This window comes from Neolamprologus brichardi, chromosome 18 (assembly GCF_056152115.1).
Source record: "Neolamprologus brichardi isolate AB-2024 chromosome 18, ASM5615211v1, whole genome shotgun sequence".
Taxonomy (NCBI): domain Eukaryota; kingdom Metazoa; phylum Chordata; class Actinopteri; order Cichliformes; family Cichlidae; genus Neolamprologus; species Neolamprologus brichardi.
Window position 1 is genome coordinate 21,030,190 of NC_142121.1, and position 26,678 is coordinate 21,056,867.

Here is a 26,678-nt window from a genome sequence, read left to right on the forward strand (position 1 = left end):
GAAACCAACAACAGAAATACTGAATGAAAAATTGAGTTGCAGAAACTAGGAAATAAGACATGACAGTAAACTGTCAAGACTATGATGCCGCTACTAAGAAAAGAGTCGCAACTGAAGAGAGATGTTAAAAGCATGTAGCATAAACTAGTTTGAGTATTTTAGGGATTTTCCTACACATCCATCTCTAGGCTTCACAGAGAATAGCACCAAAAAAAAAAAAAAATTCAGGTGCAGTTTTCTGTGAAAGAAATGCCTTGTTAATGTCAGAGGCCAAGTCAAAAGTGGCTCATATAAGAAGAGAATATCTGATCACACAACAGATGGAACCTTGAAGCAGATGGGCTGCAGCAGCAGAAGACCGCACCAGGAGCCATTCCTGTTGGCTAAGGACAGGATACTGAGGCTACAGTTCACACGGAATCACCAAAATTGGACAATTGAAGACTGAAAAAAATGTTGCATGGTCTAATGAATCTTGGTTTCTACAGCAATATTCGTAAGGGTCAGGATTTGTTTTGGTGTAAAACAACATGTAAGCGTGTAGCCAGCCTTCCTTGCATCAACAGTTCATGCTGATGGTGGAGTAATGGTGTGGGTGGTTATTTTCTTGGCACACTTTGGGCTCCTTTGCAACAACTGAGCACAATTTAAGCACTACATCGTACCTCAGTACTGTTGCTAACCATGTCCATTTCTTTATGTTATGGGCACAGTGTACCAATCTTCTTATGGCAGCTTCAAGCAGGACAGTGCACATGTCAGCATGGACCACCGTCTGAGGAGGGTTTCCAACACCTTGTTGAAACTATACCAGGAAGAATTAAAGAGGTTATGAACGCAAAAAGGGGGTCCAACCCAGTACTTGCTAGGTATGACTAATGCTAGTAGCTACTCAAAAATACTCTGGCTACATCCCTGTGGTGGTGGGGCTGTCCGGTCACGTGGCGGCTGCCTGTCACCTGATTGAACCGATCAGATTTCAGCGTGTTGTCCCTGTGAAGCAGACCAAAGATTGTGAAAGAGTTTCAAATCCATAGCTACACGTAAGTCTGAGTTTAACATTTTATCCTCGCCAACGTAAGTAAGATAACTATTTAGAGTTAATTCCGCTCTTGGTTTGAAAGGTAACGCTGCTTTAGCTCAATAAAAACACAGTTGAGCTGGACAAACGTAAATAAAAACAGATATTATGTCGACCTCTGACTAAAACCTTAAATTCTTCATTTGCAGATGAGAAGCTGTATTAACTGCACCTTGCTTAACGTGGTTAATTGACCAATTTGAGCTAACTGCCTTGTGTTTAACATCATTTTTCACACTTGGCAAGTCCAGCGATGGAGGATTGCACACTGGAAGAACAACTTCTCCTTCATGCTAAAGAGGGCAACTGTCCTCAAGTTCAGAGGCTCCTTCAGTCCAGGATTCACCAAAACAGCTCTCTCAACATCAACTGCAGATGTAAGCTGGTGGGTGGGGGAGGATGCCATCATCCAGCTGCCCTAATGTCACATGTAACTAGAAAATTGCTAATTTTATTTTATTTTTTTCTTCTTTTTCTTTCTCTCGCTGTAGCTCGTTCGAAAACCTGCTCGGGATGGACACCTCTTCATTTGGCCTGCAGCTTTGGACACAGAGATGTTGTTGAGGAGTTACTGAAGGTGAGAGCAGTGTATGAGTCACATCATTACCATGCTTTTTGTGTTCAGGACCTGCAGCCAGAGACATTTTTATATCAAGAATGCATTTGCAGGCAGGAGCTGATGTGAATTTGCAGAATAACCTGGGTGACACACCTCTGCATAAAGCAGCATATGCTGGACGAAAGGTAAGGATAGAAAGGGGAAAAAGTAGTGCTTCCTTACAAGTCTGTAAAAGCGATGCCTGCACGGTAAACTGTGGTGTACCTTCTTCTAACCTAATGTCAGCTGGATCAGCTGTCACAGAAACACATAATATATTTTCTCATCTCCCACTGAAGCTTTTGAGTGAAATGTGATGGTCAGGTTTTTTTTTTAATCCCCCCACCCCCACCCTTTGGACCCTTAAGGAGATTGTTCTGTTGCTTCTGCGCTATGATGCCTGTGCCAACATAATCAATGGAACCGCTCAAATCCCTAAAGATGTCACAGAGGACGATGAAATCATTACCATGCTTGAGGGTATGAAATCATGGGAGCGTTTTTCTTTTTTTAATTTTTTTTTTTTAAAACGTCTGATGGCTTCTCATTACTGAAGATCAGCTGCCTTTGTTCTCAAGTACTGATTTGGTTTGTGCAGCTGCAGAGAGGAGAGAGGCAAGGCGGCATGAGGAGAAGCTTCTGGAAGCAGCCAGAGAGGGGGATATATCCACTCTGTCTAAATTGGTTAGTGTCTGACCTTTCAAAGAACTTTTGGCAGAAAATAGTATGCTTTAAGAGCATCTCTCCAAATTTCACACATTTAACAAGTGCCTTGGGGTCTTGCACACACTTCGGTTGTCTCGCAGAGATTGTTGAAATGCACCGCCGTTATTACAAATACTCTTTATACGATTCGATATTTGTACAGAGTTCGGGGGGTCTGATGTTCAATTGCAAAGTGACAAATCTGAGTCCACAAATAAGATGGCATGTGGCAACTTGCAGTAAAAGCCAGTTCATGTTTTGTTTTTTGTTTTTTTTTAAAAATCTCATTCCGTCTTGCTGTTTTTAAGATTGATAATTTAAATAGTTTTATGCATGTTTCAGATAGATGTATGTAAAAGGTTAACCTCATTTTCCTGCCTGTTGTTTCTGTCATTTCTCTGATTTATACCCCTCAGCTCAATGGGAAAGATGCTCCAGATATCCACTGCAGGGATTCAGTGGGTAATACGCCTTTACACTGTGCAGCCTACAGGGGGCAGAAGCAGTGCGTTATAAAGCTGCTCAAGTGTGGAGCCAACCCTAGTATCAAGAACAACAATGGTATATCACTTATCTTGTTCTCATCATCAGCTCCTATTATTCTGGCTGTTTAATTTGTTCAGTGGTGTTTAAAATGGTTGTTTAAGAATCACACGTTATTTTCTAAGGATGGTAAATACTATAGTCCACCGGTTTTGTTCCAAGGAAGTGTCAAAAGGTGCATAATAATTTGTTTGTATGGCTGATGATTTTGCAGCTCAGACTGCATTGGACCTGGTTTGCACTGATGAACTGAAGCAGATTCTAGCAGCCTATAAAAATAAGGTGAGCTCAAATGGCTGGTCTGTAATGTCTCATTCTCTTTGAATGATCAGGATGGGTTCTGCTAAGAACATTCGGCACAGCTGCACTACAAGTATGGTGTCTTAGTCATGATCCACAAAGGATGATACCTTTTTGGTTACTTGATTAATTAGAGTACTTGAGCTGCCCCTCATTTCTTTATATTTTGTTTCCAAGGAGCCAGACTTTCTTGTAATTTTTTTTTTTTTTAAAGTGGTTTTCAGCAATAGTTCTCCAGGCTTTCTGAAGGTTTTTGGGGGGGTTTGGGTTTTTGTTTTTTTAGATATTTGCTGTTTTTTATAAAGACATCTAATCCAAGGGATGAATTGGTGTTGTGCTTACAGATAAACAATAATTTAAGTTATATCTTTAGGCACTTTGTTACTAGCAACCTGTCACAAGGGGCATCAGTTGATCCCATTTCATTAGTTGGATCTGCAAAACATGTCATAGATAACAGTTTGACTGGCATAAAATAGTATATATTTATTTTGTGCCAACAAAGTAATTCCCAAAGAGGTATAAGCTGAAAACGTGACATATCAGGGGGAAAAAAATGAGGCGACTGGGCAAGTGCAAAACAAAAGAGAAAATGTAAAAGCTAAAAAAAAGTTGTCTAAGCGCATATGAACAGCTTCTAAAGGTTATGTTATTAAAAAAAAATTGGGACCTGGACCGGCCCTTCACTTTTCACTGAAGTCTCATCAGAAGTGGAAAGAACATGTTGGAAGGGTGGCTGTCAAGACGTGCGTCTTAATAAAGAGAAACCAGGAGAAAAGGTTGAAGTACGACTAGTTACACAGGAAGTGAACTGAAACTTAAAGGTAACGGGTCTTATGGGCTGATGGATCCAAATGCAAGTTCAAATTGTCATCAGTGTGTACGGAGGAGGTCAGGAGAGAAGTCCAACTGTGTTTAGGGGTGTATGTAAAACAACCGAGAGCCTCTGTCATGGTTTGGGGCTGCAATTCAGCCAGTGGTGTTAGAGGTCTTGCAAAAATCGATAGAATTAGGTACAGAGCAAAATATCGTCAGATTTTGGTCCACCATGCATGAAGTGGAAATGTCTGATTGGCAACATACGTAAATGGTGCTCCATTTTGGTTTGTTTTTTTAATCTGTCATGGACTGACCTTCCCAGAGTCCATACCTCAACACTATTTAAGTAGTGTGGGATTATCTTGAATGGAACAAAAGGTCCAAAGAAGAGCTTTGAATGTCCTTCAAGAAGTCTGGAGAACTATTCCTGAAGACTACTTGAAGAAATAACAGGAAAGCTTTCCCGAGAGAGTTCAGAATAAAGTTTGTCATACCAAATATTTATTTTATTTGTATAAACAGTTTTTTCCTTATATCCTGGATTTCTTTTACATTTACACGTTTCAATGCATTCAATAAATTTCCCCTTTTATTAGCCATGAAATTTGACTCGAGGCTTTTGCGCAGTACTTGTGTCTCGTCATTTTTTTTTTTTACCAAATTTTATCTGGAAAAACTGCAAAATCCAACTTGATGAAATTTACTGTGCTCATTCTTGTTTCTCACAGGGTTAAAAAGCCCATCACTGGAAACGTGTTCATAAAACCAAAAGACACTTTTTAAAAAATCCATCACATTAATCACAGATACTGCGGTACATACTCTTTTCGTATGTCTTCATGTGTTCACACAGTTATGGTGACTGTGGAGGAAAAAGTCAGCTTTTATTAAGAATAAATACGTCCGTATCTGTATGTCTGATAATGCAGCGTTAATGTGGAGCACTACGTAGTCATGGTGCAATTCTTTTAAAAAGACTGCGCACTAATGCTGTTAGTATATTAAAAATGAATGATTCACACACAAACTATTCAACGCTGTACACAAGACTGATATTTTGTTTTTCTTATAAAGGACCTGAGCAGTGTGGTGCAGAAGATTGAAGGACCTCTTTGGAAGGTATCTGGATTTATGTTGTACTATTATTAGGTCAGACCATGTTCAGACTTTGACCTTTACAATTTGATGAAATTGGCTTTTTTCACATTATGTGACACAGAATATTTGAACTTCTTTAAAAAAAAAATTATAGGAACTATTTATTCTTTTGTTTTTCTTAACATGCTACACTTTAATTTACAAGAAAAGTCATACCACTCTGGGATAATAATAATAATAATAAAACTTTAAAATTGATAATATTTGTTCTTCCTAAAGTCATTTAAACTAGATATGTAATGATGATGTGTAGTTTTGCTGCGTGGGGTATTTGTTAAATTATTGTTTCTCTGACAGAGCTCACGCTTCCTCGGATGGCGTTCCCACTGGGTTGTAGTTGAGAATGGAACTGTCTCCTGGTACCCTAGACAGTGAGATACTTTTATCAGCTGTTTTTATAAAGCTAAACGCTATAGTATGTATATTTATAGTATTATATATTTTACTTTGTGTGAAATGTTGTTTATAATCCACCAATGAAATGTTTTGTTTTGTTTTTTAAAAAGAGATAGGAGATATAAAACTAACTGTAACTGGAGATGAAGTCACCTGTGGTTTGCCAATTATACCGTTAATACTTACTTAACAGTGGTAACTGTTAATGCTGCTTTATCTTTCACTGTGAGCGTGTTTTTGTGTGTGATTTTTCTGCATGATCTTTCATCATTTTTTTGTTTTTTTTGTTGTTTTTTTTAGAGCTGATGCACTGGCTGGTGTTACGAAACAGGGCTGTAAGTCTCTTTCACAAGCCTACTGCATGGTAAGTACTGGAGGTTTAGAGGCGTGTTTTCTATCAATCTATATTACCCCACAGATGCTCAGTAAATACATATTTCATTTATTTTCAATTTGAAGCATGATGTTGAGTTACATCTATTGCAGCAGTGTAGTCATTAGTGATTTCTTGTTATTCCAGGTCAAACCATGGGATCACTGCTTCTTCATGCTCAGGTGCTTCGATGACTCTGTGCATTATTTTAAAGTCCCCTCGCAGACAAATGCCGTGGCAACAAGAAAAGTGAGATAAAATTGGTCACCTTCTTTATGGAAGAAATGGTATTATCTGTATGAAAGGACTAATATGGAAATGTTGCCGGCATTTATTCTGTTAGAGATGGCTGGATGCTTTTGAAGAGCATGCATCCTACTGCACTCGCCACGACACTGAAGAGGTGATTATAGATGATGCTGCGGGTGACGTAAGAGTGAGGAACCTTGAACAAGCGCTTCAGGTAAGGCCGGGATCAAAAAGTAAGGTGATGATGATGATCAGATGGTTTATAGCACTATTATATCGAATCCAAAAAGTTGATTCATTTCATATCGACGTAGCATTTTCAAAAATTACATTAACCTGTGAATTGTGATGGATCACGCGCCGGATGAACTTCAGTGTCATTGACCTTTGGGTTTGAGCCATATGGGATTTCAAAACCCTCAGTTTTGTTGAGTTGTACAGAGTTCTAGTGTTAAGTTTCTCTCTTGTCTAAAATTGTTGCAGGCAGCCAGGGCCTTCCAGCAAAAATTGGAGAGTGAAGTGTCAATATTTCTGTCCATGGCGAAGAATGAGGAGAATTATGGTAAGTGCTTCAGACATATCCAGTTGTTACTGTCTCGAGATATTTTAGGAGAGTATTTTTAGACTTGTTCAAAAATGATTATTCAGTCTGGTAAATGACAGAAAATGATCAAGATGACTAATCATTTAAATCATTTGCTGTGGAAAAATCATGTGCGGCTGGGATACCAGACCTCAATGCAAAATGTTGCATTAAATTTTGTTCTAGAAAATTGCAGCCACTTCATTAGCTACACCTGTTTAACTGCTCATTAGTGAAACTATCTAATCAGCCAATCACATGGCAATTACTTAGTACATTTGGGCATGTAGACATGGTCAAGATAGCCTTTCTTATTCATCAGAATGGGGAAGAGAGGCGACTTTAAGTCACTTTGTGTGTGACAGGCTGGTTTGAGTATGCTGGAATCTATTGGGATTTTCCCACACAGCCGTCTCTAGGGAGAGAGAAAATACCCAGTGAACAGCACTTCTGTGGGCAGAAATGTTGATACAGTACTGAAGTGAATGGCCAGACTGCTTTGAGCTGACAGGCACACAAATGAACTAAAATAAAAACACATTCCAACTAACTTATGGACAAGCGCATCTCTGAACACAGAGCACAGTACTGTTCGCACAGGCTCAACAAAAATGGACAATAGAAGGTAAGAAGATTTTTGCCTGGACTAATGATCTTAGTCTTGATTTCTGCTGTAACATTCATATGGTAGGATGAAGCATGAAAGCATGGCTACATCCTGCATTCTGTAACCTTATCGTAACCTTAGCTAAATTAGGCCCCATTTACCATGCTGCCGTAACGTATATAACAGGCTCACACTTCATGACTCATCGTTGCACTTTGTAAACCCTTGCTGGATTTACTTCACTCAATAATCGAAGGTTGAATCATTGGGATATTTTTACATGCAAAGCCATTCTAAGAAAATTGCCATCATATACCTACGCTAAGTTCATTGCCCTCCACAAGACCTACAATCTCAGAGCCAGTAGCTGGCTGCAGTTTAAAGTGTCCCTAGCGAGCACGGAGTGAGGAAAGTTTAGTCTATCTTTTTTTTTCGGCCCGTGATCTTGGAATGATCTGCAGCTCAGGAATCTCTTATCCCTATACTTTTAAATAAAAACTGACAGAGGTTTTAGTCCGCCAACTGTACCTGTAAAATTTAAATGGGTGGAATTTGATTTGGAACTTGTTTTGCACTTTGCAAATTGTGCTGCTTCTCGTCTTGGCCAGGACATCCTCGTAAAAGAGATTTTCTCATCTCAGTGGATATTTTTTTTCCTGGTTCAATAAAGATTAAATTCAAATTAAATAACTTGTTCAGGCTGGTGCTGCTGGGCTAATTGTGTGGGGGATATTTTCTTGGCATTCTTTAGGCCTTTTAGTAGTAGTTCAACAGGGTACACATCTTCTGCAATAAATACACATGTACTCAGTTAATTGTGAAAAAAAAACATGCCAGTAATGAAAAATTATGTTTAATTCCTTTTTTTTAATATGTAATATTGTGTACAGTATAAGCTAATACAAATACATTCATTTTATTTTTTTATAAAGAGTTGACTGGTACACTTCTGCTGAAAGCAAAAGAGACGAGTGAACTTTCCAGTGAAACATGCTCTGCTCTCCATCTGTGCCTTGAACTGCTGTCAAAGCAAGAAGAGGTAAGAGGAGCATATTACTCTTCTTGGGGAGGGCAAGTTGAGACAGTCCATCATCTTTGGATGGATTCTACTCCCTGAAAATCTATTATAGATTATTTAAAATAGTGTAAGAGTTTAATCTAATGCAGTGTAATCTGTGATTCTGATGTATTTTGATTCTGTCATCTGCATGCAGTCTTCTGTAACCCCTCCACTTGATGTAAATAGAGGGTACTGTTGTGGATTAGCTGCAGCTCACTGAGCATGTATGAATCGTCCTCTCATTCATATACTTTCACCCGCATACTCTTCTCCTATTGGCTGAATAAATTATACTGACTGATTACAAAATCCTTAAATCCCTCCCCCTTACGTTAGCTCCTTCACACCAATCAGGTTTAAAATGTGTGTGTGAGTGTGTGCGTATGCAGGCGCGTGCGTGTACCAGTCCCTGTCCACTTGTCTTGGTGGCTGTGCCCTTGGGGAAGCACCAGAACAGCGTGGTAATCACTGGCACGTCTGTAGGAAGGACATAGGAAAGATCCGCTTTTATGCTTAGGTCTGCATTCAGCCTGCAGATCAGTGCAGACGCACACACGCAGACACTCTTGGACTCGAATCCACACGCTCCCGCTCTAGGGGAAAGGCTGTGCGTTTAGTGAGGAAACCCAAGCGCTTTCATATTCACTGGCTCAGCCGCAGATACATGTATTCACGCTCGCATAGTGTGAATACACTCTCGCACGCACATTTCCATATGCCAGAGCATCCGAGAACGGGAAAAGAAGACACAGCGACAGCACTTTTCTCTCGCATCTACACAGGTAAAACAAAACAAACAGTTGTTGTTGTTGTTGTTGTTGTATAAAATTTACAGCTTTGCCTTTTATTGTGAGCTGAACAACCGGCTGTGTTTGCCGGTTGTTCAAAGCGGCAAAAAGCGTTTTGAAGTTTGGCGCGATTTAATTTGATGTTTTTTAGTGTATTGTTGATTTGAGGGTTGGTCTGAAGCAGTGGCGCCAGCGAGGGCTGTTCATCAGTATGCGGAGGTCATTTCTGTGGCTTTAATGATCGGTATTTGGAGTGTGAAACTGAGCGTCTTTGAAATGGCACCAAAGTCTACACTGCTCATTACATCTTTATAATGAGATCATCTTATAAAGTAATTAATTCTGTCAAGTAGGAGCATAGATAGGCATTGATTAAATTGCACTGAGGATGCATTTGATCCGGTAATGGATAAATGGAAGCATTCAAAGCAAAGGTTTGTGGGTTTAACTATTTAATCATTCTTTATGTTGTACCCAAATTATTTCCTTTCTTCCTTTAGCAGCTGATTTTAAATTATCACTCTAAAACTACTACTCTGTGCTTACTGTATGATATCACTTAGACTGCCTGAAAACCTTTAGTAAGGCAACTGTCTTTCTTATGGAGACAAAATGAAGGACTCGTTCTTGTTAATTAAGCATGCATGAGAACCAATAAAACACAAGGATGTTTAATATTTTGCTATAAATCCTAAATATAGTAGTATTGCACTGACTAAGAGTAATGTATTCATCCAAATCTGGTACAACTGTCATGTCACTAGGACTTAATCAGGCTTTTTAAATAAGACAGCCGAGGACGTTCACTGGAATCTCATCAATCAAACATTAAAACGTTCCAATAAAACAAACTGAATTAATTTCTGACAAACGAATGTAATAAGAAGAAAATGTCTTAACAAGCATGGTAAATCTACTGGTGCCACGTTAAGCTAATGCTACTACATGTACTAAATGGATTATATTTTCTACAGTGCTGAGATTGCCCGTATTAAGCTGTATTAGCTCTAATCCCACATTTCTATTCTCCCGCCCCAGATGCTTCTGTTGGTCATACTTGTTTTCTACTGTCCACAGTCCATGGCAGTATTCACATTCTGTTGTAACTGCACACATGTTTAATACTGAATCATGTCACTTAATGGCTCAAAGGGTCTTGCACCAATTAGAGTATTGTCCTTCAGAAGTGTAGATGTGGTCTGACCCATTTCAGCAGGCGCTGCAGAAGTAAAGTATGCTAGTGGAAGTGCCACATTTTTACAGTACATGTAGGGCACACTGTGACTAGGATGTGAGTATATGGCATATAAAGTAAGGAGAATTGTGCTTTTAACAAATGGGTAGAAAGCTTCATGAGGAGGTTTGACAACACTCGCGTACAACAGAGATTTATAGGCCCCACTTTGCTTGGTGTTTGTCAGGCGGCACAATTGCCCCCCTGTCTAGAAAGCGAACAGAGGATTACAGTTTGAAACCACTTAGTGGTGATGTGCTGAAAAGCAGATCTGTCACTTTGTGTTGGTCTGACGTCAGGAATAAGGCATAAAGTACATTTATTTGATTTAAGTTATACATTTTTGTTTCTTCTTTAGTCTGTCAGAAAGCCAATTGACATTTAAAACTTTGGGGGTTGGTGTGAAGACAGTGTAGCAATTGACCTTTAGTTCAGCCATTGCCACATAAGTAACAAACCTCCTGTCGTATCCCAGACAGGAGATTTTTTTACTGGCTTTGTTTCAGTAGTGGCTGGTAAGTGGGTATATATGGATGTATTCAGTGCATTTAGGTATGTAAACATGGTCAAGATGGTCTGCTGGCTTTAGAGTCACCTTTAAAGGTGACTTTAAGTCACTTTGTATGTGTCAGACAGGCTCGTCTGAAGGTTTCAGAAACTGCTGATCTACTGGGATGTTCCCACTCAACCGTCTCTATAACAGTAAATTATCCATAAAAGAGAAAATATCCAATGAGCAGCAGTTCTGTGGTCAGAATATCTGAGATATCCAATTTAGGTGAGCCAGCATCCACTTCTGGCTCACCTAAATTGGACAATAGTAGATTGGAAAAATGTTTGGTCTGATCAGTCTCGAGTTCTCCTGTGATGTTTGGGTGCTAGGGTCAGAACTGGGTGTTAACAACATGAAAGCATGAATTCAGTCTACATTGTATCCATGATTCAGGTTGATGGTGGTGATGTAATTGTGTGGGGGTACACTTTGGGCTGGTTAGTACCAAGTGAGCATAATTTAAAGACTACCTGGGTATTATTACTAACCATGGCCAAGCCTTTCATGAACACCGTGTATTTTTGTTTATTCTGATTTTTGGGACTGAGGTTCCTCATAGCGTTTACTACATCTCTTACTATAAAGGTACTTCCTTTACTAGTTGAATGGCTCCTTTGAAGCAGGCTTTCCAAATACAGTTGGATGTAGAGTTAATGTTACAGTCAAATGTATAGAGCTATAATAATATTGCCTCTGAGGTTTGCTTTTCTTTGAACAAGAGAGTATATTTCAGCACAGAATAAAATTTTTACCCTTTGGGGTTCTGGCCAAGGAGAAGCATCCCTCCCAGGCTCCAGTAACAGCTACGGCACAGAGCCTCAGCAGGGCTTAAAATAGCACTGTTTGTGCTCAGGCGAGAGGATGCAGTGAGAATGAAAGAGCTGGCTGCGATGGTTACACAAGTGTTCCATTCCTGGATGGGCTCTCACGCCAAGTGCCTGGGACAGGGAGTGTTAACACAGGCTCCTAGACAGGAAGATGAGTCACCTTTAAACGACAGTATATATTTATCAAATATGTTTGATGAAAATAAAATCACAATTCAGCAGACATTCCCATTGCACAAACTTTAAAGAAAAAATATAATGCTAAAGAATTTGCTATTTTTATGCATTTTTTTAAATGATACTGCATTTAAAGTCCTAAATTAGATGAACATAGATTCAGAAACACAGCTGTAATGGAAACGTTAACCTTAAATGTAGGTGCCAGACTTAAAGACTCGCTGCCAGACTTGTTCCCTAGTGCAGAAGAAGGGAGAATATAGAGAGTGCTGAGAACTCAGAGAGGCTCTCTTTGCTAAACCTAGTTATGGATCTGATCAATGAAAAGTATATGTGAATTTTCTATTAGCCAACACAGTAATTAATGGATCTACACCTGCAGCCTGCGGGATTCGTTACTGATCCGACCAGTAATTGGCCAGGACTAGATTAGATTAGATCAGTCCCAATCTCCAAGCTTACAAACGTACAGACTCTGAGATACATTCTTGCATTTACCAAGTGGTCTCAGGGCCGTCACACAGTCAAACTGTCAAGTACACAAGACTCTTAAAAACCCTTTTGGTCCTTTACACACACTTTGACAGGCTGAAGCCAAATGTTCGACGTTACTTCTAATGTCTAATTGTTGAAAAATATGTGTGATTCTTTCTAATAATACTGTGTCTGCCTTGCGTTAAACCAGAGGGAACCAGCACAGGGATATAATTGTGCTTCTAATACAAATTACAATAACTTTGACCCAAGCTATCATTTTTGTTAAATAGTCATTTTCTGATTTGCCAGTGCTGGCATTTCATTAACTGGTGACAGCTTCAACAGATCTTCATCTGACTACAGCTAAATAATAAATGATCTAAAGCGTATAGCTTCTGCAGACTTCTCAGTTGTCTTATTTTTATCCATTTTCCATCACCAACCTCATGCAAAAGGAGCTTGTAAGTGTCTGTCATGTTACCAAGACAAAAAAGGATGTTGAACATGTTGTAGTTCTTATGTTTCTAGAGAAAGTGCATCGGTACAGATCTATAGATGGTCATTCTAGATAAGCTGGACTATAACTTTACAGAGGATGATAAATTTGAATAAACAAGGTGTCTTGAAATATACTCATCAGATATTGAATGAATACATAGATCTCCAAATTTAACATTTAACGTGTCACTTTTTTTGGATTTACACACAGTTTATTGGGATTTGACTGGATTTCAGTGATGCCTTTTTAAAGCCTGCAATTTCCATAATAACCCAGCTGGAAGTTGCAGTTCCGGTTGTGCTGACCCAACATTTGGCAATTGGAAACAATCAATGTTCATTACAAATGGCTGGATCATGGTCTTTGGAGTAGGCATGCTATTCAGCAAGTAAGTAAATGTGTCTGGGTTTTCCCTGCCTCTTTTCTGTTAAGTGTATGTGGCTGATTTGATCAGACTCTACCACAAAGGCATCTGAAGCAGTTTATATTTAAGTCTTTGTGTTCAATCATATAATCATTTTATATATGAAGTATAGTAGCTGATGTTTTTGAGAGGATTTTTTGAAAATAATCAAAAAGTTACTAGTTTTCTTCCAATCATCCCTTTAAAGGAAATAGTAGACGTCATGAGAATCTGATGTCTGACGCAAAATCACTCATCTAAATCTTCTAAATGTTACATTTTTTTTTTTATTCGTGTTGTTAATCAGACAACATCCTCGCAGGGACTAATACACTCGATCAAAGGGAAATGGGTTAACCACACATACACGATTACAGTCGTAAATTGCTATCTAGGCATCAGTAGCTGTGTCTTTGTGCGTGTCTGTGTGCTCACCTTGTAACACATCGGGCACTATAAGAGATGACACAGAACTTTTCATCTTTCGGCGAAGATACCGACCTCGCTGTCCAGTCTCAGATTTGCAGTGTGATTTGCAAGCTCCTGTTTCTCAGCTGCCTTCTTCAAGGTGACACTGGACGTTTGTCAAACTGGGAAGGCTGCGCTCAGTTTTTTTATTTTGCAATAATTTACTAAACTGAATTTACAATGAAGTAAAAGGTGTTACCTGTTTTTAAATAATATGTTGCTGTTAAAGCTTTAGTGTTATTTTTGTCAGTTTGTTAGAGGCTGTGGGTATTTGCTTGGTTTTCGACTCCTGTTGGTAGAGCTTGAACATCAGCAGCAGTGGACAATAGGACAGACTAATCTGGGCTGTCACGCAGTGGCCTGGCTCAGGTTCCTTTGAAGGGACACTCAATCCTGGGCTTCGGAGCTCTCTGAGACTATGGTGTTTGGTTCAGCCTGGAAGAAACTAGATCTGTGGGCAGGGTTAAAACAATGACCTGCGATCAAAACCCCAGACAGAGAGTGATGTTTGATTGACATCAAAATATTAATCTGCTTGTTCCACTATGATCATCACATATTTAAGCATATGAGCAATGGTTTTCTGTAATAAAATGTTAAGTTAGTCGCTCGGGGCACGCTCTCTTCGGTCGCTTAACCTTCTGTCTGGTTGTCCTGTGTTTGTAGGTGTGGAGCCTGAAAGTAGAGCAGGAAGTGGAGAAGAACAAAGCTCTAACAGAAGCCTTGCAGACTTTGGCAACTGAGAACCACGAGCTCAAGCAATCCTTGAGTAAAAGGCGGAAGTCCTCCAACCTTAGTACTCTCAATGAAGATGACTTCTATGATGCCGTGTCAGGTCAGCGGCCTCTTGGTGGAAGTAATCAATCAATGTGTGATTATTACAAAAGGGACACACTACATCAGTGTAGTATGTCTTGTTGGTTGGGAGAGATTGAAAATACAGTTGTTATTTTCTACCGCTCTAAAACATGTTTACCATCAAATGGATTTAGAAATGAGGCAGGTCACGTCACTTTTTGCAGATTTCTTGTTGTAAATTGCATTTTAAAAGAGTTAAAAAGAAAATTCTATTATTCTGCTGAAAAACTCAGTATACAGAGTACAATATACAGTGTACATTTCAGTACAGTCCTATTTAGCAGACTTTCCTTTTTTGTTAGATTTGGTGTGAGTCATATAACTGCAGGCGTCTGGATTTGGACAGATATTTCATAATTGAAGCACCTGAGAACTGATATCTTCTGGTTATTGGATTCATACTTAAATAGCACTTTTCTACTAAGACTTCTTCATTCACTAATTCACACACACGGGGAGTGTGTGTCTATGCCTAAGAATTTTTTCTAAGAGGCGTAGAAAAAATGGCTAAGAATTACAACCATCCATCCTGAGGTCCTTCCCTAAAATTTCCAAGAGGTTTTAGTCTGGGTTGTGAATTCTCCTGAAGCTATTCCAGAATACCCTGTGCTCTGTGCTTTGGGTCATTGCAATGATGATATGTGAATTATCATTCTAGTGTCTGTTCAAGGACCTCTCTGCATCCACCTGCATTTATCGATTAGTCAGTTCTTCCTAAGAAGCACTTCCATAAATGAATGCTGCCACCATTCTGGTTTATTTGAGGCATTCAGTGTGTAGTTTTCACCCTCACTTAGTGCGTGGAGATCAGTTTTTCTTTCATCAGACTATAAAATCTTTTTCCTCTAAATGCTGTCCCATGGACAGATGGTCATCCTCTAGAATGTGCAGTGGACTATACTGCCCTTCTTGCACTTCTTACTTAATTTAGCTGCACAGATGCCTCTAAAAAATAAAAGAGAGAGAAACCTGGTGGTTACAAATGTTCTCCTGTGGAAACACAGATCATTAGAAATAATTTTACACACTGACCCTGATCAATATTGCTCCACAGCGTTATTGCAGAGGTCTGCAGAGAGGTCTTCATGGCTTGGTTTTTGTCCTGATAGGTAGTGTGATTTGAGGCACCTTTTTATATACACAAGTGTATACTTTTCACAGTTATGTCTGGTCTATTACATTTTTCCATTACAGAAAATAAAATTGCAGACATGTTTAAAGGATAATCAAAACTAACAAGATGCAACTGTGTCACCATGAAGGGCTGAATTTTTAAAGCAATGTTTTCATTCTTTTTGCTTTACTTTTGGCATTCTGAACTGCCACAGAGCAAAGACTGATGAACAAAATTGCAATTTTAGTGCATGTGCACCTCTGTTCATATAGAGCATGCTTATTATGCAGTGTTACATTTGCTTCTCCATCCATGTAGGTGGGTGGATGAGAAATTCTTTCAACACATAAGTCAGGATGCGGTACGTGAACGCACAATAAGCACCAATTTCACTCAAGCGTATTCGGCTTCTCTTATTCGTCTTTGCTTTGTGATTTTTGACAGTAATGTCAGTGACAGTGCTTTCTAGGGGGAGGAGTACCAACCCAGTGAACACAGTGCAAACAAATGTTACAGGAAGCGAATCCTTTGTGTGGCCTCTCATTGGAACACAATCCTCAGGTGGGGTTTTGCATGGCAGCAGGGAGGGGGGAGTTTGAAGAGGAACTCGAGCACAAGTGCTTATTTGCAGATAGTAAACTGTTGAGGCTGGAGGCTTTTTTCTTTTTTTTTTTCTTTCATTTCCCGAGCCAGCTACTGGAACCTGTACGTGCAAACGGTTTGGTATGACCTGGCATCTAACCCTACAGAGTCTGAGTCGGAGCACTCGCTGAGCGGCTTCCTGTCTGTGGCCAGTTACTCCTGCGAAGAGGACGAGGGGAGAGACACCCCCTTTCTCAACACCCTCCGCCGTCCCAGCGCATACAGGGGGCCTTCCGGAATGTCAGGGGAGGGTAACCATGGCAACCAGCCATCCCAGTACAATGGAGTTAAGCACAGGTGAGCTGGGACTTGTTTCAGTTGATGATGTTGTGCTTGTTTACTGGATTAAATGATTGCAAAGAGCGGAAAATACAAAGGCTTCCAAGGCTCAGTGCTCAGCATTCAGCTTGTTCACTGTTTGCTGTATGCGAGGCTTTGTTGAAGTTGGTGATAACAGGATTCGGTACGGTGTATGTTTACTTTGCCAAATGATGAAAATTTTGTGGATATGATTTGTTTGGTATCTAATGACAGGCTGCAGACCTCAGTCAGCAAGAGGATAGGTCAGTGGACAGAGCTGGTGTAATGGGATACCAGCTTTCCACCCTAGTCCGTTTTTTCTCATCAGGTGTTTTTTTTTTTTTGGTCTTTTTGCTTGCTCGAGCATCCAGTCCACAGAGAATAGCCTGTTTTCGTTTTTCCTGACAGTTCCAACTCTCCAAGCCAACAGTCGTTTCAGTACTCAGTGCATCTTGCTGTGTTGTCGTGAAGATTTGACACTCTCTCTCATTTCCGTGGATGCTGATTCTGGCTTGGCCTGTCTTCCTCAGTCCAACAAGTGATCCATGAATAATTAAGCATGTGCTGGCTCAGAGTAGAGTTGGAGAAAAGGGCTGCCTGGCTAGCTCTGTGTGCATATGTGTGGGCTCGTATGTGTTGTACATGAAAGATTTATGAGGTGTCTGTTTATTTGAAATTAATTCTGTCATTCAAAGGATGCCCGTCAATGATTGCCGACAGTCTGGTGTGTTTTTCTCTATGTTGAGTCATTTTGCCATTAATTCTTTACAAGATTATTATTACGCTTATTTAACCAGGAGATGGCTTTGAAATCAAAAACTTTTACAAGGGAGAGACCTGGGAAGGAAATAGCTGTAAAAACTAAAAACATCTCAAAAACACTATGCGCTATGACATAATATACAATAAACAAATTGCAATAATATAAAACCTTCGTAGCCTCTCAAGAAAACCATCCACAGGTCTCCACAGTAATTGATACAGGCGTGTTTAAATTTAAGTCTTTCTCTGAATGATTCTATGACAACACACTGTTTCAATTATCTGTCAGAACTCCAAATACACCGCCTTAATATATCCTTACTACCATGGTGTTGTAGCTGTGTTATCTGTTTGTATATCAAATAATGATTTGAAAACTGAGCACAGTGCCAGCTGTAAGATGTTTCTGCTTCAAAGTAGTTAAAGATTCGCTTGTATAGCACGTCACACCTCACTTCCAGGTGGGCTCATGTTTCAGTAACCTCAGCTGACCAGCACAGTGTCCGTTAAATGCATTTTTAACTGTATTTTGGAAACAATCAAAGATAGATTTGAGCATTTTCCTCCACATTTAAAGGTAAACATGTTAAATGTTTAGCACCTCTATAAAAAAAATAATATTCAAGAGCCTTACGTAGATAATGTATATGAAGAAATCCATCCATGCTTTAATAAATCTTGAAGCAGAGGCCAGTGGAACAAAAAATAGGCCAGGAGTATGGTCTGCCATGCATCACTGCTCTGCTCATCCTACAGATGGAGCAAACCCCCACCCCCCCACTCCCCGCTCACTGTTTATTTAGCTGAAGTAATGGCTTTTATTTGTGTGTTGGACCAGCACTCTTTTCATTTTTTTTTTCTTTAAACAAGGACACCATCTGCCTCCAGCTACCATACCTGTAAAAGAGTCCATACTGCAGATGCTGGCAAGACTGCAAGATGAACTCAGTGACCAAGAAAACAAAAACAAGCACATACTTTAATCTAATTTGCATCTTAGCTTTCTTATGTGAAGAATGTTTCCAGACAACTGCATATGCAACAAGAAAAATTAAAGGAAAGCGCATTATAGTCAGCGTGCACACACACACACAGCTGTACATGCATTCATGGGTATTGCATGAGGTTGAACGGACTAGCTGAAAGCTTACAGGTGTCGGATAACCCTTTTTCCCAAATGGTGGGTCGAGCTAAGTTGTCTGCTCTGAAGCTTTTAAATAGTGCAGCTTCGTACCCACAGGAGACAGATTTATGTGTTTTTAATGTGCGCTTTACCCAAAACGTGAAGGTTTTAGAATTTAGCTCAGTGCCACATTTTAAAAGAAAAGCTGTTTGGAGTGTGGATGAGGCCAGATCATCTAGCATGCATCATCTGCTTTGAATTGCACAGCTGAGACAACAAGCATAATTTTCCTTATGTTAATAGAGCTGGATCGCGTGATATAGGAAATCCTCTCTGTGTTTACCCCTCTTTTTGTTATTCATATTGCTTCCGCACAGAACATCTCTACCGGCTCCCATGTTCTCCAGGAACGACGTGAGCATCTGGAGTATCCTGAAAAAATGCATTGGCATGGTGAGAACACATCACCCTCAGTCCGGTAGATGTTTTGTTTTATTTTCCTTGTTGTGTTTTAATGTAGATATGAGCTTTTATAATGCAGATTGTTGAATTAGAACTAGGATATGATATAAAAAAATTAGGGTTTATGAAAAGCGAGGGCTTTTTTTTGAAGTTGCTTTTATGAAAAAAGGCAAAATATGAGACAGTATAGTGTAAACCAAGTGTAGAGGTGGGGTTTGATCATCCTCAGTCTAAAATATAATCAGCCTCTCTGTGCAGCACAGAGAGTTCAGTTCATTTTTCCCCCAAAAGAGCTGAAAGCCCTTGACACTTACCCCTTTTTCAAGGGAGACCTGGCCAGAAAAAGCACACCATTACGTGGTTACCAAAATGATAAAATTGGGTATAACAGACACAGATATAGGATAACAAAAAACAGAGCAAATTGGGACAAACAAAAACAAAAAAAAATAGTAGTGCTACACTCTTACGTTAACGAATCATTTTGAGTTTAAACTCACCCAGGGAGAGCAAAAAACAAAAAGCCTTTTTGTGTTCTGAAGGTTTTCCCATAAACTTGAAGAATGCTTTTCTACCAAGTACTGAAACAAAATCTCATCACACAAAAAACATAAAATTCACAGAGTGAATAAAATATACAAGCGCTTTGGTCTCCTTAGGCTTAAGTCTGCTAATAAAGCAGAAACCATATCATGTTTGTCCTAATAGTCTTTTTTTTTTCTTCTCTAACTCTTCTTTGCAGGAGTTATCAAAGATTGCCATGCCTGTGGTATTTAATGAGCCTCTGAGCTTCCTCCAGCGGCTAACAGAATACATGGAGCACACCTACCTCATCCACCAGGCGAATGCCACAACAGACTCTATCGAGAGGATGAAGGTACCATTCTGGCCATATATCCTTTCTTCAGTTAAACAAAAACTCCAAAACAGATGCATTTTTAATAGTAGTGATGCATTTAATTATCTGACTGGGATCAAATCACTATCCTCTCATTAAACTGCTGAACTATTATTAAATGAGTGCAGAGAGGCTGTGGCATGTTGGCACTATCAAAAATTGAGTTAGTTGCCTGTAATTTGATTAACATAAAACAATGTTTCGGTGTAGTGTGTTGCAGCATTTGCTGTGTCAGCTGTAGCGTCACAGTGGGAGAGGACTGGGAAGCCCTTCAACCCCCTCCTGGGGGAGACCTATGAGCTAATCAGGTAAGGCAGCAGACTCATCAGTATTAGCGCACCTATACACAAATCAGCTTTTGTTTACTGTACACGTGTATTTTTGTTAATGAGCTTTGTCTTGTATCAAACATACCCCTGCTTGCCATCAGAGACGATTTGGGCTTTAGGTGGATGTCTGAGCAAGTAAGCCATCACCCTCCGGTTAGTGCCTTTCACGCTGAGGGCCTCAAGGAGGATTTTGTCTTTCATGGTTCCATCTACCCCAAACTCAAGTTTTGGGGGAAGAGCATAGAAGCTGAGCCCAAGGGAGTTATCACGCTGGAGTTACCCAAGTGAGCTCACACTGAAGGCTGTTTTATAAATCTGTTCTGATGTATTTTAGTAAGGAATTGTTTTTTTTCTCCTTTGCTGAGTGCTTCTTTGTCTCTGTAGATATAACGAAGCGTACACCTGGACAAACCCCACCTGTTGCGTCCACAACATTATCGTCGGTCAGCTTTGGATTGAGCAGTATGGCAGCGTGGAAGTGCTCAATCACAAGTAAAATATGTATTGCAGTGTTCTCCGTATCTGTGAAACGCATTTGCATGCACAGAGACTTGGATGTAGGAATATATTTTTCCCTTGCTCTGCAGAGGAATGTTGATCTACTTTATAAACCTTAAGCTTATTGATCATGGAAGCAGAACTGGGACAGTCGCATGAGCAGGTTAATTAATGTTTGAAAGCTTCAGCTCGCAGAGGGAGAAAAGTGAAAGAGAATTGGTAAAGAGGCTATCATTTGCTTGCAGAACCGGAGAGAGATGCAGCATGACTTTCAAGCCCTGTGGCCTCTTTGGAAAAGAGCTGCATAAAGTTGAAGGATACATCCTAGATAAAAGGTATCTTCATGAGTTATTGCTGTTTAGTAATGCCTGTAAGCAGTAAGTCAATTTGTCATAAGGCGTTTCTTTGTGATTTACTTTATAATGTATATTAAAGTGGCACAGTTTATATTGCACGATGGGAATGTTAGCGCTTGGTATTATCTGCACCTAAAGCTGTGATTTATTAATATCTCATCTTCTTATGTTTGCAGCAAAAAGAAGCTCTGTGCAATATATGGCAAATGGACTGAATGCCTTTACACAGTAGACCCTGCGACTTTTGATGCCCACAAAAAGACTGAAAAAAAGAATCCAGACGAAAAAAAGGGCAACAAACAGGTACCACGTTTGACTGCTTTCAAAGGCGCCTTTGTTCTGTCTCCGTTGGTTTCCAGAGTTTAGGGCACTGGGCTTGTAGGTTTATATGTTTTTGATGATCCCCCACCCCTTCATACCTTTTCAATATTTCACGCAGTAAACTGCTGAGGCTACAGCCCATAGTGTTTGTGCTGCACTTTAGAACCAACAAACTCTCCTAGTTCAAATGTGTTAATATTATAAGGTGGATGTAAACACTTATCTCATAAAGCAAAATGTAATTATTGTTGTATTTAGTCTGTGTCACTTTTTCTATACCTTTATCATTAATGGCATGGTGCTGGACCTGCTAGCCACCCTGTGAGTGTAGCTGTGCATTGTTACTGTTTAAAGTTCAGTTCACTGTGTTTAACTTGTGTTTTATGTACACAGCATTGTCCATTTTGGTTAGCTCACCGATACCTTTTTGTAAAACTACTGGTAGTTTCCATTTTGCACAGGTGACTGAACAGCTGCATCTTCCACCTGTAGAGACTGCCCTCTGGTGGTTTGTGCTTTGCAGTGCACACCACCTCAGTACAGTGTTGTCTGTATGAAAACAAAGAGGAGCATGTGTTTTATAGAGAGCATTGAATAATCATGCTGGGACTTTACAGTAATCTACCTGCAGATTAGATATGTAGTCCCCCATAACTGAGTAAGCTTGAACAAGAGTATTTTTATGAATTCCCACAAGTGCAGTAAAGCAGAACCTAAATTTGGTTGATGCCTTAAAACGGCTCCATTTGCAGATCCCAGGAATCGTTCATAACTTGTTACAGTTCTATTTATTTGGTCCATTTCAGCTACTTCATGTTGCTGCATGTAATATATTTAGATCAGGGCTCTTTGGGAACCAACTAGTTGCTGGACTTCTTGACCTTGTCACTGAAGACAGTTCCTAATGACACTGGGTGAACCTTAAGGGAATTTGTCATGGTGCAGAATGATCTCAGGCAATCAGACACTGTGATTTTTATGCATAAGCCAATATTAAATCCCTGCAAATAACATGGTCTGTGACAATGCTTCACTGTTGCCTGCAGACATTCATCATTAAGGGTTTCCTTTGGTGGCCTGCCTTCTGTTGGGGTCATGTCTAGAGCACCTCTTTTTTTGTCTGCAAGTATTGCTTGAAGAGCACATCTGAACAAACTGGACCAGATTGTTCCAGGGTCCCAATATTTTATTCTGCCAGCAGCTGATGGCGCTGCTGAATCTCTTCCAGTTTCACAGGGACACCTTGCTTTTGCTGTTGCACTCAGTTTCTACAATTGTCTGCTTGGGAGAGAAACATCTTATATTTATGATCAAGCTGTCACTTCATCTGCAGCATCTTTGCCTTTTTAATGATGCTTTCACTGTGCAGTTTTTTCTCCCAACCCAGCTGTTTCTGTTTCAGTTAATGATTTCAGGTCAACTGACATATGTTTTTACATCTAATTCTTCCTGTTACATAGTACCTGTTTTGTGTGGCAGAGCAGAATCTGTCGACTGTGTTGTATTTTAGTCAATTTAACAACGTGGAAGTTTCCTCGTGGATTCATCTATTTCTTAACAGTCTATCCAATTTGAGATTGAGGAGGGCTAGAACCTATTATAACTGTCATAGTGTGAGATGCAGGGATCACACCGGACAAGTCAAAGTCTGCCGCAGGGTGCTAGCAGGTTTGAAACCAGAACCTGTGATAACCACAGCACACCCATGCCTCCAACTGACTTGCAAAACGGCGTACCATGGAGGGTATATCAAATAGCTGGCCAAGACAAAAGTTATTACATACCATATCATCCTTATTTATAAAACACTTTAAGACAACTACATCTGACAGAAAGTGCTGTACATTAGAACTAAAATACATAGATTGTAAATAAAACAAGTTAAAAAGGTCAATTAACTAAAAGAAAAACTAAAAGAAAGTGTAAAACATCAGAAGTACTTGTGTGTCTCTGCTCTGTACTGTATATGTCTCTCTCTGCGGCCTTAGACCAGCGTCGATGAGGAGCCTGAAGAGACGCCTCCACCTGATACTGAGACTGTGCAGGTCATCCCAGGCAGTGAACTCATCTGGAAAATAACGCCACGTCCGGAAAACTCATCCAAGGTACAAAAGGAAATAAACGTGACATTGGTCAGATCAGTTTTGAATATTTTGCTTTAAGTTTCTTTCTTGTGTGTATGCGCGTGTTGCAGTTCTACGCATTTTCGACATTCGCCATGCAGCTAAACGAGCTAGACAAGCGCATGGAGGGCGTCATACCTCCCACAGACAGTCGCCTCAGACCAGATATTTGCGCCATGGAGAAAGGAGACATAGGTACAGTGTGTGATCTTGATTTCCTATGCTGAGCCCTCTGAATGTAATCTGTGGTGGTATTCAGTTTTCTGTATCCACGGCTGTTAGATCTGGCAAGTGCTGAGAAGAAGAGACTTGAGGAAAAACAGAGGACGGCCCGGAAGAATCGCACCAAATCAACAGAGGAATGGAAAGTGAGGTTAGTCAATGAGAAATGAAATTTAAATCGATTGTGGGTGGGCATTCACTGATTGCCTCCATGTTGTCTTCTGCTATTAACTATGCATTTAACTTATTATAATTGAAAAGGAACGCTGCACTTGGCCCAAGGTTTGCTGCGCTTTTTTTGAGTGTTATTTTTCTCTCATGTGAAGTGCTGCACTACACTACACCACAGGACAAAATGCACAAATGCATGTTTTTGTTGCTCTTGGTCTGTCTGTCTTTGTGTGTGCCCGTGTCTGTGTGTGTTTTCAGACTATGTCACATAAAGAGTCTGGTGTTTAATACTGTTCAGCTTTTTAACCTCCTAGGACCTGGCGTCCACATATGTGGACATCACATTTTGGGTTATTTAGACCAAAATGCTCAATTTTGCTCTACATGGGCCTGATATCCAATTATGAGGACATTATACTGCTACTGTTCTATCGAATTTTAAATGAATATCCTCATATGTGGATCTCAATTTTTTTTTTTTTTAGAAACAAAAATCAGGTATAAAAAAAAAAAAATCTGGTAATTCTTTGTTTTTACATTCATCGGGCCCCAATATGGCCAAATATCAAAGAGAAATTAAAAATGCATGCTGTGGAAGAGTTCGGGTCTTAGGAGGTTAAAGTTGTACACCGTGGATGGAGCCTTGCCATCAATTTGTCTTTGCTTAGTGTGTGTGTGTGTGTGTGTGTGTGTGTCATTCTCTTATGTATTTATTTAATCCTTTTGTTATTTCCAAGTTCTGTGCTCATACTAAATCTTCTCACTGTTCAGGTGGTTTCAACAAGGACCCAACCCACACAACAAAGCTCAGGACTGGCTCTACTTGAAAGGCTACTGGGACAGGAATTACTCTCAGCTTCCTGACATTTACTAATAAGTTAAAAAACAAGGCAAAACTACATGCATTCATACTGTACAGATTTCTCACCTTTGGACTTCATCTGCTATACTGGGGGTCATAAGCAACTATGTAATGGAGTATAGAACAACAGCTAATGTGTTGGTGTTCGGTTTGAACCCAGAGACGTATAATCCTCAGTAGGTCTGTGTGAGTAATAAAGCACAATACTTTCTTTCACTTATTTATTATTTATTGTGGTTCTTCTTGACCACTTGAGATACCGGCATGTTCTAAAAATAAATCTAGAATGTATTTTTTAGAAATGTTTCATGTTGGATAGACCGAGTGTTTAAATAGCAGGCTGAGCTGTACTGTCTGTAGTTTTTCCGTAATTCACATTTGGTCATGAAAACATTTTCCTCATTAGCTTCAGCATCGAGAGGAGTGACGATTCTTAAAATCACCTTTGGCTACGATTGACACTTGTGCATACATACTGTTATGCAGTGCGAAGTATTAAAATATGTCATTTTGGTATATCGGCCTCTGTTTTCACTTCCTGTTATGAGTGCTGCAGATATTTAGCGATTAACTGAATGTGTTACAAATTTGCCTAATTTGTAGACCTCTACGGTCAAGTGAAACTGTGTGTGTAGCTATTTCTAACAGTGTATAAGAAAGATGGCCAGAAGACTCTTGTTTGAATATCTGATTAAATAAACCCTATACTACGTACTGTATAGATGTGTACAGCAATTAACAGCATTGCGTAAGTCTACCTGGTTCTGTAAACGTAACTTTTTTCTTAACTATACTAAAGCAGGGACATTGGTTCTTCAATTATAGATTAGTGTGTGAGTGTGTTTGTGTAAAAGTCTTGATATAGATTAGAATACTTGGTGATCGTCTTAGTACTATGTGCATTGATATAACTGAAATCCAACTATCTCAAACGCATGTGCATCACTACAACTATGCAAGCCTTACCTCCTTTACAGTTAAGCACTGAATATTCATCACTCATGTAACAATAGCTGCTACATGTATACACTTTAGATGTGTTATCACTCGTTTGGTTATTTAAACAGAATTTCTATGTTGCTAAATAAAAGTTTAATGTGGTTTTGTTTTGTGGGTTTTTGCGTAAAAAAAAAAAAATTCTTGTGTACATGGTTATGGTCATGAATGTTACATTTGCTATGACTGAATCAAGCAATCTGATTACCCAGAAGTTATCTTCTGTGGTGGCTGTAGCACAGCAGGTCATCTGAGAACTGGAAGGCCGGCACTTTGATTCCCGGCTGCTCCAGTCTATGTACCAAAGTGTCCTTAAGCAAGATACTGAACTCTGAGTTGCTCTTTCATTACTCTAAAATTTGTTTGGCATGTTTCCATTTGACAGCTGAAACAAACATTGATCTTTTTAGCAAAAAGATGCCCATCTAAATATGTTTAGAGGGGCAGAAGACAGTGCACACCATCACCAAAATCAGGACCACGAAACCTAGTATAAAGGGGGAATCATGGTTTAGCATTGCTTTGCTACCTCGGGTACAAGACACCCTGTCATCAAGGAACAATGAATTAAAACAGGTAATAAGTATTAGCCCTGTTACAGGCTGGTGACCTGTCCAGGATGTACACTGCCTGTGCGCCTATGCCAGCTGGAATAGGCCCAAGCTCCCCTGTGACATTGAATTTAATAACCAGAAGATGGATGTAATAACAATATAATAGCAGTAGTTCATAGATGAAGCTCG

The 26,678-nt window shown here is 39.7% G+C and overlaps 1 protein-coding gene across 1 annotated transcript; it reads left to right on the forward strand.

The window, feature by feature from the left end:
• The first annotated feature begins 977 nt into the window (after positions 1–977).
• LOC102786734 (oxysterol-binding protein-related protein 1-like) lies at positions 978–26,040 on the forward strand. Its single transcript, XM_087831410.1, has 29 exons — positions 978–1,043; positions 1,231–1,458; positions 1,573–1,658; positions 1,751–1,825; positions 2,048–2,159; positions 2,278–2,363; positions 2,801–2,945; positions 3,142–3,209; positions 5,121–5,165; positions 5,502–5,575; positions 5,901–5,964; positions 6,121–6,222; positions 6,317–6,436; positions 6,706–6,784; positions 8,345–8,451; positions 14,565–14,733; positions 16,620–16,809; positions 19,075–19,150; positions 19,902–20,036; positions 20,268–20,365; positions 20,488–20,670; positions 20,771–20,878; positions 21,130–21,219; positions 21,417–21,543; positions 23,550–23,666; positions 23,756–23,879; positions 23,967–24,057; positions 24,168–24,188; positions 24,849–26,040. The coding sequence occupies exons 2-29, from the start codon at positions 1,335–1,337 to the stop codon at positions 24,949–24,951; spliced, it is 2,919 nt and encodes a 972-aa protein (XP_087687536.1). The 5' UTR covers positions 978–1,043; positions 1,231–1,334; the 3' UTR covers positions 24,952–26,040.
• The last annotated feature ends 638 nt before the right edge of the window (positions 26,041–26,678 follow it).